The sequence below is a fragment of the Pinus tabuliformis genome, chromosome J (assembly GCF_031772625.1).
Source record: "Pinus tabuliformis cultivar Carrire ecotype Pingquan chromosome J, CPIR1, whole genome shotgun sequence".
Lineage (NCBI taxonomy): Eukaryota > Viridiplantae > Streptophyta > Pinopsida > Pinales > Pinaceae > Pinus > Pinus tabuliformis.
In genome coordinates, this window is record NC_142295.1 from 255,136,365 (window position 1) to 255,153,394 (window position 17,030).

General features: G+C 40.5%; 1 protein-coding gene across 4 annotated transcripts in view; it reads left to right on the forward strand.

The window, feature by feature from the left end:
• The window catches only part of LOC149226735 (uncharacterized protein At2g37660, chloroplastic-like), a 126,517-nt gene that overhangs the window by 28,911 nt on the left and 80,576 nt on the right, over nt 1-17,030 (forward strand). The window contains exons 2-6 of one of the 4 annotated variants that reach the window (XM_089377579.1): nt 8,436-8,561; nt 9,653-9,782; nt 10,136-10,189; nt 10,297-10,381; nt 10,584-10,689. In XM_089377579.1, coding sequence (XP_089233705.1) covers nt 8,509-8,561; nt 9,653-9,782; nt 10,136-10,189; nt 10,297-10,381; nt 10,584-10,689 — 428 coding nt within the window. In that variant the 5' untranslated portion in view covers nt 8,436-8,508. The remainder of the gene's footprint in view (nt 1-8,435; nt 8,562-9,652; nt 9,783-10,135; nt 10,190-10,296; nt 10,382-10,583; nt 10,690-17,030) is intronic. The other 3 variants (XM_089377580.1, XM_089377578.1, XM_089377577.1) reach the window with 3 other exon arrangements.

Below are 17,030 nucleotides of genomic sequence, written 5' to 3' on the forward strand. Positions count from 1 at the left end.
AAAAAAATAACGCATAAAACAAAAATATAACCTATGGTCCATGAGTCGTAACGCATAAAAAAAAATACTATGATTTTTAACCAAATAAAACTTACCGCCTGCAACTCTGTGGGCCGACCCAAGACGCCCACAGCTGTTGCTCTGCCCGACACACGACGTGTGCGGAGAACTGGACAGTGGAGACACACGACGCCAACGCTGCCTCGATTCTGTTCGACCCACACGCTGCACAGAGAACGCCACACAGCTTGACCCACGACGCCGCACAGAGAAGCCGCACAAATGCCTGCTCTCACACGCGGCACAGATGCCTGCTCTCCCACGACGCTGCCAACGAGACTCGCCCACGCCAAAATCGATTTCACTGTCGCCTTTTTATAAAATTCCTTGCAGCTAAACTAGGAGTGAAACTAGAAGTTAAACGATAATAAAATTTCAATTAGCTGAGTTGGATCAGCTGTTAACTGAGGATCCAAACCCACTTGAACTGCGACATACATTTTGTTAACTGATCGTACGGATCCCACCGTATCCGTATCCGTACCAGTTTCGGATTCGGGGATCCGAGGTTTCACCGCTTGACCCCCGCGGATCCGGTAACGTAGGTAGAGGTGTTTCGGGAGTTAGATCGATCGAATGCTTGACCTGACAATGCAAGGGTACCCCTCTGGGTGAGGAGAAGATGTCCCTATATTCTTCCACGACCGTATCCACCTGCTTCTGCTGTGCAGAGGAATCCTTCCTGGGCGCCATGGATGTGGCTACGATCTTCCCCTTACTTTGAGAGCAAATAAAAAAGAAAACAAATTTCCCAATCTAGGAGATGATCTTACTGCATTGCTTAGCAGAGATCAAAAAGATGGCAGTAGGTGGGGCTACCTCCGGTATCCTGTATAACGTATTACCCAAAGAATTAATAACAAAGCGAGGTCTAAACTCATATACAATATGTCGCTTCCATAAGTATGGTTGTCCTAATAATACATCACAAACTTAAAGAGGAGCAACATCACACAGTTCCTCATCCTTGAAGGGCTTGATGCTATAGGGAAGGTGACATTGTTGGCTGACGTGAAGATCTCTTCCTTGGTGAAGCCACCCGATGGTGTACGAGTGCGGATGTGATGTAGTTGGTAGGCCCAACCGCTTCACGACCTCTGCTGAAATGAGATTCTTTTGGCTCCCACTATCGACAATGAACTATCGCGGAGAACCCTTCACTCACATCTGTGAGTGGAAGAGGTGTTTCCTCTCCTTTGGATCTTCAGGCTCAATCTTATGGATCTTGGTGGTGGCCACAGTGGCACTGGACTCTGTCTCAATGATCTGCTTCCCTTTGTCATTCCCCTTGTTGGGTTTTGACTCAGAGTTGGAACATTTGTCTGATTCAGAAGCCTTCAGCTCGACCACCAGTGACTTCTTGGCTCGACACTCAATTATGTTGTGAGTGGGGCTCTTATGGAACTCACACCACTTTCCCGTGTCCTTGTTTTCATGGTGTTGTTCTTTGCTTGCGACTTCAGCTGGTTATCTTGGGTCACCTCGCCTTGGCTTTGTCCTTTGTTCTGCGGTTTGGGGGCACCTTTCCCTTACTTTGTATTCGTAGATCCAAAGTCTCGTTTTTTTTGTTTAAAATTCTGCTCAATCTTGATAGCATATCAGTACACCATGCCGAGCGAGATGTCCAGGAACTCCATCTTGTCCTGGATGTACCTGTGTAGACAGCCGTGGTACTTGACTACCAAATGTCGCTCAGAATCCTTGATACCCAGCTTTGTGCGAAGGGTATGAAAAACATTGGTAAACTCTGGCATGTCTTGGTCCCTTCCCTGCCGCAGCATGGTCCACTTTATGTATTTATCCTCATAGCTCCCGACAGGGTAGTACTACTCCTTGATGGCGTCCTGGAACGAATTCCAAGTGGGTGCGGCTGAAAAAATAAGGGTGTACTTTCATCCTTCTCACAGTAGGTTTCCCACTAGTCCTTGATGTGGGGGGTGACTTTGAGAAGTGCAAAAGTAATCTTTTCCCAGTTGGAAAAACCATGAATAGAAAAATATTCTTCTAGCATATTTAACCATTTATCTACGACGTCCGCTTCTATCTGACCTTCAAATATGCGGATGTCAAAGTTAACTTGTACCTTGAAGGGTGTGGCGCTTCCAGAGTGGCTGCTGGAAGGAGATGTGTTGCCTTCGGGTAATCGCTGAAGGATCTGGACAAAGTTGTCCATCATTGTGTTCCTCTGTCGCTCGAGGGCTTCTTCGAGCAAGATTTTGAAAGGATCTCTTGCCCCCTCGTCTTTCTTCTCTTCCGCCATGGGAGGTCGTCGGGGTTTGCGAGGTTGGTCTTGCAAAGGTTCGACCAATTCAAGCCCTAACTCCTTATATCCCGACCTCGTTGGGGACATGCAAAGAAAAACCGAGAAAGAGCAAACTGCTTTGATACCACTAATCCGAACTTAAATAGGAATGCAACAAATTACAGATATAACCATAAATACAGAGATGCAACAAAAATAACACTTCATTTCATTAATATCAAATACTGAAATAAGCTTACAAACAAAATGGAAATAAACTAGCTCAGACTATGGTAGCTTATCTCTAAGAAGAGATGTGGCGGCTACATGCCTTTGAACTGTGTTACAATGAGGCTTGAAGACCTATTTATTATTGAGAAACAATGAAAACTCTAAACATACAAAAACCTAACCCTAGGAGATAAAATGCCAAAACTATGGGCCTCGTGTGGGAAAATTGGTACATCGATTTCTCAGGGTCTTAACTTTGGCATACGATCTTTGTTTGATGCGCACAATACCTCGTTAGAAAGATCTATCTGAGGACTACAACTTTTGTATGGCAAACATTATTCGAAGACTTATGTTTGTTCTGGTTTTCCCAAAAAACGCCGTTTAGGGCCTCAAAATGGCTTCGGAAGTTCAACACTCGAAAAACTGCCAAAAATAGTAACTTGTGCTACAATGAAGGAAACTGTAAAACTGAAAGAGAAAATAGTGGGGGTCCAAGTGGAATAGGCGGGTGGCCACCAACATCCACCTGGATCAAATGGTACCTTCAAAGTTCAGAAAACAAAAAAGTATTCATCAACCAATTTCGAATATTTGGTAAATCTTTTTTAATTAGTAATGAATGACAAAAGTTATAAGTTATAAGCTATAAGCACTGAAATTCAAAATTACATACCTTGGACTTATGTAGTAGCTAGTTGCATGTAAAGGTCTATGGAGTTGTTTGTTCCTTCTTTCATCAATGATTCTCTATAGAGGAATGTACTTATGCTTTATATGAAACCATTTGCAAAACTCTCATGAGAGGCTCACTAAATAGCACAATCTCCTCTACTTTTGATCAAAATTTTTTGTCAAATACTTGGTCAACTATCTGTTTCCCTTTAGCCTTTTTGCTCCACTGAGATTCATTCCATTCATCATAGAAAATCATCTTCCTCAAGTTGGATTTTTGTTGAACAAAGGATTGCAATGAAAGAAAGTTTGTTGCAAATCATGTAATGACTGATCGAATAAGCTCTTTACCCCTAGTGTGCTTTCTAAGGCTCAAAAACCATGAGTGGTTGTAGATGTACCTAGTTATGGATTTCACTTCATCCACACACTTCTTCACCCACTCAATTTTGCCAATATCCTCAAGCATGAGATCCAAACAATGGGCTGCACATGGAGACCACCAAATGGTGGGGTGTTTTTCTTCCAACATCTTTCTAGCTGCAACATAGCTGGAGGCATTATCTGTGATAACTTATACAACATTTTCAACCCCTAGTTCCATAACTACTTCATCCAAAAGATGAAATAGTAATTGTGCATCCTTCACCTAATCAGACACATCAATAGTTTTGAAAAACATAGTGCTTGTTGGAGAAACAATTAAGAAATTTAATATGGTGCTATATCTATCATCAATCCATCCGTCATAGATAATTGTGCACCCTGTTTTGGTCCATGATTGCCTGAACTGTGAAAGATACTCGCTTGATATCTTGAAAGATAGGGCCTTTGAAGCTTGCTCCATATGAAGCTATAACATTAATCATAGACTAATAATATGCAGAATTAGCAACATTAAAAGGTATGTCTGCATCATACCACCATCTAGTAATGCATTCATATGCAACCTCCTTTATCTTTTTCCATTTAACATCAATGGTGGGTTGAGAACTAGGGGTGGTGCGGAGTACAAAGGAGGAGTCAATCCCTTTACGAGTTGTTGTCCTCTTCAAAGCAGTTGAACTAGGGCCAAAAGTGCCCTCTCCAACTCTAACCGGAAAACTAATGGAATATTCAAAATGGGCGTACATTCTTCAAAATCAGGGTCACTTAGAACAACATCATCCTTTTGACTTTTTCCTATATCTTTTTTAATTATCTTGCCTTTTCCATTTTCTTGTTTGTAGGCTTCAATTAGACTTAGCATCTTTGCTTTAAGATCATCAGAAACCTTCTTACAAGGTTTTACTTGCCCTCTACAATGTGCTAGGTGTTCTTTAATTCTATGGACCCCCCCACCTTTAACTGCCTTATAGTTGCAGATTTTTATCCCTTGTTCATTTCAATGGAAGTAAACCCAACTTAGATCATTCTAGTTTTTGGCAGCGATGACAACTTCTACAACAACAAATGAAAATCTGCATAGAAAATCCTAGGGTTTTTAAAATTCTAGGGAAATTTTTTTAAGAGAAAATAAAAGAGGAATAGAAGCCATGAAATACTTGGAGAAGATCCGTAAATTTTGAGAAGAAAATAAGCTCCCACAAATTAGAAAATAAACCCCTCAATCAACTCCAAAATCTCTCTTACAAATCTACCAACGAAATCCCTCAAAATAACTTTGCAAAACAACAATTGTTGAGAAAAAAATAGAAGATGGGGCAAAACAACTTTTGCAAAGAAAAATTAAAAATCTACATAAAAACCCTATGGCTTTTAAATTTTTAATGAAAAAAGAAAAATTTTTGTAGAAAAATAGAACAATAATTGATGGAAAAAAATAGCTTGAATTTCCGTTTAAATTTTCTGAAGAAAATTAGCTCCAAAATCCTCCCAAATTAGCTCTGTAGCAACCCCCACAAAATCGAAAAAATGTCCCTTCAACCAACTCCAAAAACCACAACAACACCCAAAGATCTTTGGGAAAAGAAAATTCTTGAAGCAACTCCAAAATATCCCTTAATAATTAGTCCAACAACTCTCCAAAACTCCAATCAACTTTTCAAATCTGCAAAAAAAAAATCCCTTAGAACAACCTTGCAAAAAACTCTCCAGATTCTCCTCACAAAACTTAGCTCAAGAATTTTAAAAGACTCAAATGAATTGTGTGAGTTAAAGAGAGGGGTGGGTGTGTTTAAATAGTTTTAGGGGGGTCTAGGGAAAAATTAGTAGTGAGAAAACAAAAAAAAAAGAAATTAGAAGTAAAAAGATTTGCATTTTTTTAAGGCCCGCGCGGATACGGACCGTATGGAACTTGTTAAAATTGGCAACTAGGTCCAAACTCCATGTGGGTCATGTTATTTATGGCAGCTGATATTTTTCTTGGATCCCTCTCATCGAGAGGTGTAGGATTGATCTAAACATCATCCGATTCCAATAAGTATTCATGGAGTTACGAATTTATTTGTGTTATAAGACAATCCGTCAAGGTCAGCCAGCGACCAAATAAACCCCACATGTGCTCAACGTTTTAATATAAAAGGAGATGAATTGAGAGTCATTTCTCACACACACTTCTATCTTGATTTCTCTCCACTTGTCTTGGGTTTTAGTGGAAGAGAAATCTAGGAGTGGAAGCCCTAGATGTTGGAGGATAAGAAGCTGCCCTACTATAGTCAAAAATAAATACGCTACCCTAATCTAGAGGACACAGTCATGAAGAAAAGCCCTAATGCTATCAAGGAGGAGCCCGAAACCTATACGCTGGTCCCTACTAACGCAGACCTAAAGGCTGCCCTAATGCAGACCTAAAGGCAACCCTCACTAGGACCTAAAGGCAGCCCTAATGAAGCTATCCTAAAGCGGCTCAAGAAGAAGGAGGACGTTGATGTGAAGAGTCAAAGGGACAGCTTGGAGGCTACCCTAGACAGCGTGAAGGGCTGTGTGGGCAGTGGAGCCTTAGCCACAACATGAAGGATCAAAGGGACATCGTGGAGGCTGTAGGGACAGCGTGGGGACAAGATGGTTAAGTGCACCATAAGCAAGCAACCAGGCCGAGGAAATTAGAAGCAATATGTTACTGTTTGTGGACAGATAGCTGGGTGTGTAAGGGTTGTCAAATGCCCTAACCAGTCACCATATAAGCAACAGTAAAGGCAACATTGGAACAACAATGTTGTGGTTAGCAGCAAAGTAAATAGCACAATTGGGCTATAGGACAGTTGGTCTACATGGTGTTGCTAACTAGTGCAACAAAGTAAATGGGACGGAAGGCTACATAGCGATGCTAAAATGCATGAGACAGCAAAATGATATAATGCTGCAATGTTCAATGAGACAGCTGTAAGATGTTGGGACAACAGTATGATATAGTGCTGCAATGTTCAATGGGACAATTATAAGATGTTGGGACAACAGTATGATATAGTGCTGCAATGTTCAATGGGACAACTGTAAGATGTTGGGACATCAGTATGATATAGTGTTGCAATGTTCAATGAGACAGCTATAAGATGTTGGGACAGCAGTATGATATAGTGCTGCAATGTTTAATGGGAAAATTGTAAGATGTTTGGACAACACTATGATATAGTGCTGCAATGTTCAATGGGACAGCGGTATGATATAGTGATACAATGTTCAATGGGACAACACAATGATGAGGCAGTGGCACAATGGGACAACAATGACATTGTGCAGCAGTGGTACAATGGGACAAGAAGCATGGACAACATGACGCAACATGGCAAGCATGGCAAGCATGGGCAGCATGGATAGTTGTGGCAAGCACATGAGACATGTTGTATGACAACATGGTTCTACAATGGCACATGTGACAGCAGTGCAGCATGGTGCAGCACGGTGAGGTGCAGCATGATGATGAGATGCAACACTATGATAGGTGAAGGAGTCACCTTGGAGAATCAGTTGAAGCAACATGTCTTCAACTGATCTCATGTGTTATCTTCTTAGAGATGATCTATGCTCTTATCTGGATAAGTCAAAGTGTTGACTTCTGTTGTAAATGTACTATCTCTCTTTCTCTCTCTCTCTCTGCTGAACTATTGAAGAACTTATAAGAAGAATTGATCAAGGGTTTCCCCACATTGGGGTTTGTCCCTAGCTAGCGCCACATCTTGTGTCCTCTTGTCTTGGCTTGTTTTCTGTGATTTATGTTTATGTTCTATCTGCAATTTACTTTAATGCTGATGTGATTGCTAATTTGGAAAAGATATTGAGCTAACTATGAAAATTGAAATAAATTGCTCTAAGCATAGAACATACCTAAACTTAACAGAACTAGTCTTGAACTAGCAAGTTCGGTGAAATAGGCTGGTTCTGTAACGTACTAGCCTATTTCGTTTTTAGGCCCTCATTGGACTGGTTTTGGGCCCAGATTGGTTGGACTGGCCAGTTTTTCTGGTTCTAGTCCGGTTTTGATAACATTGATTCAGAGACATATGTAGATACAATTTTTCTTAGGTTGGGGGTTGGTTCTCAAAGAGATTGGTTGCAGTACCGATTCAATGATGATTTGTACTTAATTTTAGATCAATTGGAGAGAGTTTCTATTTTTAGAAGTTCTCCTACTTTTTAAGAGAGAGAGTTTCGAGGCTTGCATAGTAATACTTATTCCATATTTGGAGTCCTTGTGAACTCATGATTCTAGTGGACTAGGTGACATGCATGGCACTTTCTAGTTTTAGTAGGTTTGGTTTAGAGACCCGTATGTTAGAGATAATGGCATATTTGGGATCCTTGCAAGATCCTAAGTTCAATGAGCTACTTACGAGTGACATGTGAGCACTTTCTATTTTTAGTAGTACTTGCATGTTGATTTTGATCGTGGATTTGATTTCCTTACTGAAAGATGCATTCAACAAGTATGATTTCACAAGCATATGAGACGTTTCTATTTTTAGCAGTGGTTGCATGTCACATTGGTAATGTATTTAGGCTCCCCATTGAAAACTAAGTCTAATGTGGGTGTTTTTATCAAAATACGAGACATTTCTATTTTTAGTAGTCTTTGCATGGCAGTGCTAATAGCATATTTGGACTCCTCATGTAAATCTTAGTTTGATGAGTATAATATTGTGAACATGTAGACAATTTTCTGTTTTTACTATTTAGTAGTGCCTATTTCTCGGGTCCCCCTATCTATTATGGACACCTTTTATCTTTTTCTATTTTTTCGGGGGACTAATATTTTGGCATGTCTATTTATATCATGGTGATGTGGCAGTCTCGAAGGTTGACATGTGGCAACTTTTCAAATGGACAAGTTGCAGTGAGTCGTCAATTATGTGGTAAAGCACATGTGCAAAATTGGAAAGATTTTGGAGTGGGCAAAGCACATGGATGGATGGAGGTGTGATATGGCACTAATGATAGTTTGTTTCTGATTTATTCCATAAGGTGTTTCAGATTATATTCTTATAATAATGGTTTGAACCTGAAATACCAAGCTCCATAGGTCTCAAATTCTCCAAAGAACAAAGCCATATAAGCATGAAGATGGCCGTTGTGAAGAAGTCACCAAGCTCCATAGGTTTCAAACACTCCATTAATGTAGTTCCTAGAGTTCCCTACTCCAATTTCTAATAATAGACTGTGGCCGTACTCGACCCACTAAATATCCTAGAAAGGCTTTAACAAAAAAACAATATATATTTATCATATTCAAGAAGAGATTTTTATCTATTAGTGTTTCCTTAGGCCTCGTGATAGATTTTTGCAACAAATTTCCTCGATACCTTTGGGGGTACCATCGTTGTTTCCTTCATTGGGGTTCCTGCTACCAACACTTGTGCTAGATGCATTATTGAATTTGATATTATAATCTACTGCCACAACAAAGGCCTGTGGCGTTTATTTCATCTCCTATTCACTTTTGTCTCTCCTCCATAGGTGCTAGCCATCACACTTTGTATGTCCACCCATCATTGATTTTAATTTTCCTTTAAACTATCCATTACTTCATGACCGCCTTCATTCTTGAATTTGGGGTTCGAAGGTAAAAATAAAAAAACTCTTTTGTGACCTTGCTCATTCTCAAGTCAGGGTTTCAAGAACAAAAATAATAAAACATAAAAGCAGAGGCATAAAGCATCAGGTGCAAATCCCACTTTGGCATCTGAAAGCCTCATAGATGAGATTTCATATGCTAGTTCGTGGCAATCAACACGCAAATCAGTAGATAACTTGTGCTATAGCAAGTGGATGGACCAGGAAAGAAAATAGTTGCTTCTATTGCATGTAGTTGATTGTTTGTCCATGCGTTCTAAGATAGTTATAGATCGCTGATTTTTTATGAAGGTGATCTTAGATAAATTTAAGGTTAGTATTCAATTTATAGAAAATGTTTGTTTTATCCAAAAGTAGCATTCATATTTTTTTTTTTTTGTTCTTCAAATTGAGATTCAAATAATGTTCCACATTTTCTGTTCTCGTGGTTGACAGCTGTAGTGTTGCATCAGGGCAGCTTGTTGTGGCAAGATTGCTAGACCGAGGGGTCAGAACACGTGCACTGGTTCGTGATCCAGAAAAGGCAGAGACTTTATTTGGTAAACAGGATAGTGATAAGCTGCAGGTGCTGATCTTCGGCTGATTTGATTTCCTTCTCTTGTGCTTATAACATTCCTTCTCTTGTTCATTCTCCTTATTTTGTTCTAGGAATCTTCTATTCTTCCTTCTTCCCAATATTTATATTCTCACTTACATTATCCATGAAAAACACTATGTCAATATTCACTGGGGATGAAGAGAACAATGAACATTATTTTCATTTGAAACTTTCATTTATTTTGTGCTCATGTGATAGGAATTTTGGTTTTGATGTTTTATTATGTATCTAAGGGTTATGCTGATTTCATATTACCAGAACTTAATCACTAATCATACATTAATTATCTTTGACATCATTTCTTTGCTGTTATATTGAAGATTTTGACAGGTGATACACGGCATCCTGAGGAACTTAATGCATCAGTTTTTGAGGTTTATTCTCAGTTCTATTCAATATTTTGATTAATGAAAAGTATATAAATAATAATGGAAACTATGGGCTGCATGCAATTAAAATTTGGTAAATGAATGTATGCTAGGGAGTCACAGATGTCATTTGCTGTACTGGAACGACAGCTTTTCCATCCAAGCGCTGGGATGGGGATAACACCCCTGAAAGGACAGGTATGTACTAAGGTATTGCATAATGCATTTTTTTTATTTTGTATATTTTGATGTTGATTCTATCAAAAAGAAACATAAGATCACACTGAACATAAAACTAACACGTTAGCTATGATTCACTCTTTGCAATGAAGTTTCAAGCTACCTGTTCTCTTTTAATTTAGTGCAATAAATTCTAATAAGTTGACCTCAAATAAAAAAGATTGGGATGGTATCCGCAATCTTGTAGCTGCATTGCCTTCATCAGTGAAGAGATTTGTTCTTGTCTCATCGGTTGGAGTTACAAAGTTCAACAAACTTCCTTGGAGGTATGTTTGTTTAACTATTTGTCTTAGCAATACTGCAGGAAATCAGTTTACGCAACATGCTATAGGAAGTAATACAAAGTATATCAGACATCTCATATTGAAGTATTATAAATGCTCAGAATTCCTGATGTAATGTTTTAAAGTAATGTGAAATTTCTCTGTTTCATTATAGATTTATAATAGATTACTATAAAAATATGTACACTTACACAATATGACACAGTTGCAGAGACACAGTTGATAGTATTACTTCAATGCAGAAATAAGATGTACAGTCTCAAGGAGGGAGACAGTCACCTGCATAACCAACTAGCATTGATTTACTATGTTACTGGAAACGTGAAATGTGAATCAGATGATAAATAGGTTCAGAATGGGAAACGAAAAATCACTAATTTCATGATAAGCAACATTTTAGGGTTTCTTATATACATATTTTTATGGAAATAAAATTTCCAACTATCAACAATCACTATACAATTTTTTCAGCAAATTATTCAACCACAGTAGATGGTTTGAAACGTTGACTCAAAAGCAATGATGTGATTAATCCGAAATATATTTTGAATAGCGATATGGATCACAGAAGTCTGAAATCTAAAATTGTTCAAGTGTTTACAAGTGCAAAGAGCTATCATATTCATATCCATAACAAAAATCAGGCAAACCTCAATACCATGGTTCATATACATAAGTGAAAATTTGAAACAATGCTAATATCAAAATATTCATTGTTCAGTCTATTACTGATCAAACTCTCACCTGGGAGGGAGAGTCCTAACCTCAATGGGAGAGCCTAGAGACAACTCTCAGGCAAGCCATCCACTGTTCCCTTGCTCCATTCTTCAGACTAAAGGAAAATAAACTATCCTGGTCTAGGGGGGAATCTCTATCGTCAAACAAGCTAAATTAGTTGCAACAGGGTGAGTATCTTGTTAGCTTGAATTTGACTTGTAAATCTTATCACAAATAACTGATTTGCTTTGTATGAGTAATAACTGATTAGCGGCTAGCCATGCACGTTGATTGTTAAATTTGGACAACTAGGTCCAAACTCCATGTTCTGATGCTCAGATTAAGAGGCTAATATTTTTGTTGGATTCCTCTTTCTGAGAGGTGTAAAATCCATATAAAAATAGTCTTAATCCGATGAGCAGAACTTATATTTTGAATTTATTATTCTTAATAAATTATATGTGCAAGGTCAGCCAGTTTTGTAATGTAGGCTCACATGGCCAACAGATGTGTCACACACCCTCATTGATGGATATATATACAGGAAAAGTTGGAGAGAATTTGATCACAACACAACTCACATCTTCCTCTCTCATCCTAAAAGTACGAGCTACCTGGAGGACGAATTTCAGCCACACGTGGGAAGGACGAAGAGGATTTTTTTTTGCTGCTAGGGTTTCGCAGAAGTTTGACCAGCGTTGACTTTGGTCAACGCTTGGTCCAAACAAGCTGAAAACTTGTGGGAGGTTCGATTTTTGAAGGCCGTACTACCTGGCACAAAAATCGAGGTCAAAGGGTTGACCGTTTTTCTACTGCGTTGACTTTTAGCTTGCTGCCCCTGCGTTGACTTTTCAGGACAGCGTTGACTTTTGTAGAACTGACTTGGGTTGACTCATCTACTGGTTGGAGGGTTGTTGTGACACATGCTGGGCTGGCTGACCAAAGGAGACTTTGTTGGTTGAAGCATCCTGTTGACCGCCGAAACGAACACATACATTTTTCTTGTTTCTGATTTGTCTTCTGTAAGATCTGCTTATATGTTCTATCTGCATTTTGCTTATCTACTTGTATGATTGCTGTGAGAAAAGTGAAATTGCTCTTAGCATAGAACATCTACAAAACTTTACATGGTATCAGAGCTGAGGTGAAGACAAACTCTATCTATAGCAATCATCATCGAAGGAAATGGATTCCTCTAAGCTTGAATTCAGGGAGAATGACAAGCTGACTGGAAGTGATGACTTCCATGCCTGGAAGATGTTATTAGATCTCAAATTAGAAGATCATGATCTCCTAGATCATGTGACAGGGAAGATTCAAGAACCTCCATCAAATGCCTCTGTTGCTGTTAAACACAAGTATAAGAAGGGAGAAATCAGAGCAAAGTTGCTGATCAAGGAATCCATAAATAAGAGTCTGGTTGCCTACATATCTGAACTAGGCACATCCAAGGAGATGTATGACAAACTGATACTTATGTTCCGAGTAAACAATGTGAACCAAGTGCTATTCCTCAAGAACAAGTTGAAGAATATGAAGAAGGGCCAAGACGAGTCTATTCAAACTTTCTTTATGAAGTTGACCGAAACCAGGAACAATCTGCTAGCTATTGGGGAGACAATAGCTGATCGTGAGATGGTTCTCACCGCACTTGGAGGACTTCCATATGAATGGCAAGTATTCACAACTACCATTCTCAACAATAATACCATCCCTAACTTTGATGAGCTTCTGTCTAGATGTATGCAAGAAGAAACAAGGATGAAGGAATTTGATAATGAAAGAAATGCTGCCTATGTTGCTCATTCACGAAAGAAGAACTCTGGTGGTTCCAAGGAAAAAGGAAGGACTAAGACTCAAAAGAAGAAGGGTAAATGTTTCACCTGCCATAGGACTGGACACTATGCTAGAGAATGCCCCTTCCAGAAGAATTCTCCCGATAGTGACGACAACAACAACAACCGAAGGAATGGGAATCGAAGAAATGACAAATCCAAAGGAAAGAGGAATGCTCACTTTGAAGGAAACAATCCACCTTCTAAAAGGACCAGAAATACCAGGTATGAGGAGTCTAATGTTGTTAATAAAAGAAATGAGTATATTCTAATATCTGCTCTCTCAGCTGCATCTCCGCCCGACACTATGGATGTCTGGCTAATCGATAGTGGTGCCTCAAGACACATCACCGGATTCAAGGAAGCACTTTCTGACATGGTTGAAAGGGATACTAATCTAGAAATTATCCTTGGGGATAATGCCACTTATCCTGTGAAAGGGACCGGGACTGTGACCCTCCACTTGTCTCAAGGACAAGTCCTCCATCTACAAGATGTACTCTATGTACCCAAATTGAAGAAAAACCTTGTGTCTGTATCTGCCATGGAAGACAAAGGTTTCAATGTAACTTTCTCTGATGGAAAGGTACTCATGTGGAAGAAGAGCTTCAAGGAAGCTATCTCAATTGGTTTTAGAGTTGGTACACTCTACCAGGTTGGAGGGAGTCTGTTGGGAGCTATGACTTGTGATACTATTCGTCAAACCGAACTATGGCACCGAAGATTTGGACACCTTCATTACAAGGCTCTTCCCGAAGCAAGGAAGGTGGTGACAGGGATGCCTGATTTTGGAAATAATCATAAAGGTGTATGTAAGGGCTGTGCTGAAGGAAAACATACAAGGGGACCTTTCCCCTCAAGTGTCACAAAGACATCTGAGATATTGCAACTGGTCCATTCTGATCTTTCCGGTATGTTGCCTGTAACATCCCTGGGGGGATGTTCTTACTATATGACATTTACTGATGACTTCTCTCGCAAAACCTGGATATACTTCTTGAAGAAGAAGGATGAGGCTTTCATGTGGTTCCGTACCTTCAAAGCCTTGGTGGAAAATATGACCGGAAAGAAGATCAAGATTTTGAGGACTGACAATGGCACTGAATATGAGTCAAATGAGTTCAAAGACTTTTGCAGAGAAGCTGGCATTAAGAGGGAGACTACCACTGCATATACTCCTGAGCAGAATGGTGTTGCTGAACGCAAGAATAGGACTATTGTGGAAGCTGCCCGTGCCATGCTATGTGACCAGGGTCTTCCAAAGTTTCTGTGGGGAGAAGCTGCAAATACTGCTGTGTACATTCAAAACCGATGCCCTCATTCCGCTTTGGACTCCAAAACTCCCGAAGAGGTTTTCTCTGGTAAGAAACCTGATGTCTCACATTTTAGAATTTTTGGATGTCCTGTCTATTTTCATGTGCCGAAAGAAAAGAGAAGTAAGCTGGATGCTACTGGGAAGAAAGGAATGTTTGTGGGCTACAGTGAGACTTCTAAGGCATATAGAGTCTATGTACCTGGTCAAAGGGAAGTAGAGATAAGCCATGATGTCACTTTTGACGAAGATGCTTCCCTGAAGAAAGTAGTAGATCTTCCTAGATCTGAAGAAAACCATGAAGAAAGACCTGGAAATCTGGAAGAACCCCAGGATGAGACTATGCCTGATGTTGAAGGGCCAATGGACCCTATTGATCCTTCCCCTTCTCTAGGAAAGAGGCCATCATGGCTCAGGGACACCCTCGAAGATGCTGAGGGTCATGCTGCCCCAAGGGGAACATTCCGAGAAAGCAAGAAGCCGTGTAGATACCAAGGGTATCTAGCTGCCATGAGTACTATTATACAATCTGAACCTGGATCTTTTGAGGAAGCCATCAAGCATCAAGTCTGGAAGGATGCTATGCATGAAGAATATGAGGCTATTATGAAGAATGATGTCTGGGATGTGGTCCCGAGACCGAAGGACAAATCTGTTGTCACCGCTAAATGGCTCTACAAGATTAAACATGGATCTGATGGGAGTGCTGAAAAGTTTAAGGCAAGATTTGTTGCCCGTGGCTTCTCTCAAAAGGAAGGAATTGACTATGACGATATATTTGCACCTGTGGCTCGATATACCACCATCCGATCCATCATAGCCCTTGCTGCTACGCAAGGATGGAGTCTTCATCAGATGGATGTCAAGACCGCTTTTCTGCATGGTGCAATAAAGGAAGAGGTGTATGTAGAACAACCTCTGGGATTTGAAGTTCAAGATTGAGACACTTATGTCTGCAGGTTGAAGAAAGCCCTCTATGGGTTAAAGCAAGCACCCAGAGCTTGGTATGAGAGGATGGATAGTTACTTGATGAAGCTGGGCTTCACTCGAAGCAATGCTGATCCAAACCTTTACTTTAAGGTTGAGGAAGGAAAGCCTCTCGTTCTAGTGCTGTATGTGGACGACCTCTTCCTGACAAGTGATGACCCTCTCATTCATCAATGTAAGAGGGAGCTTGCTGCTGAGTTCGAGATGAAAGACCTAGGACTGATGCACTATTTCCTAGGCCTGGAGGTCTGGCAGAGACCTGGAGAGATTTTCCTTTCTCAAGGAAAGTATATTGTGAAGCTTCTGGAAAGATTTGGGATGGTGGACTGTAAGTCCGTGTCGACACCAATGGAACTCAACTTTAAGAAGTTGAGTGGCAGCGCTGCAGGGCCTATCTTGGCCAATCCTACTGAGTATCGTCAACTCATAGGAGCTTTGATGTTCTTAGTGAACACCCGTCCGGACATATGTTTTGCAGTGAATACTTTGAGTCAACAGATGGTTGAGCCTCATCATTTTCACTGGGTTGGTGCCAAGAATCTTTTGAGATATCTTCGGGGCACGATAAACCATGGGCTGAGATACACTGCCGGGAGTGTGATACTCCGGGGATATACTGATGCCGATTGGGCTGGCAGTGTGGTGGATCGTAAGAGCACATCTGGATGCTGTTTCAATCTTGGTTCTGCTTCGATCTCATGGATGAGCAGGAAGCAGAAGTCGGTGGCTTTGAGCACCGCGGAGGCCGAATACATTGCTGCTAGTATGGCCTGTTGTGAAGCAGTTTGGTTGAGGAAGCTCTTTAGTGAGCTGTTCCAACATGTGCTAGATACCACTGTAATACTCTGTGATAATCAGAGTGGGATTCGTATGATTGAGAATCCTGTGTTCCACGACCGATCCAAGCATATTGATATCAGGTACCACTTTATCCGGGATATGGTACAACGAGGCGCCGTAAGGCTCGATCATATAGGAACTGATGAGCAGGTCGCGGATATTCTCACTAAGCCCCTGGGGAAGGTCAAGTTCCTAACCTTCCGTGAGAGTCTTGGTGTCATGGAAAGACCCTATGATGTGGGTCCTGTTGGACGATGAGCTCTGGGAGCTCTGGGGGGCTTTGGGGATAGCTTCTCGGAGCTATAAGCACTCATAATGCTTCTGTCCCACCCTTGTGATTATTGAGCTGGTTCGCCACTCATTTAATCTGTGCCCTGTATGCATCCTACCCATTGAGTTCAGGGCTCATGGGAAGTACCTCTCATTTGGCCAATGAGGTGTGGAAAAGCTAGAGACTATTAGCAAACACTGATGGACGCATCAGAGATTGCCGTACTCTCTATCTAGGATGGCATGGTCCAACCACTTGATCTGGGATCAAGATTTGTGAGGTCTGGGACCTCTGGACTGATTATGTCAGTGAGGGAATGATGTCTTTGTGACTGACCCACTTCTGTTCTGAAATAAAGAAG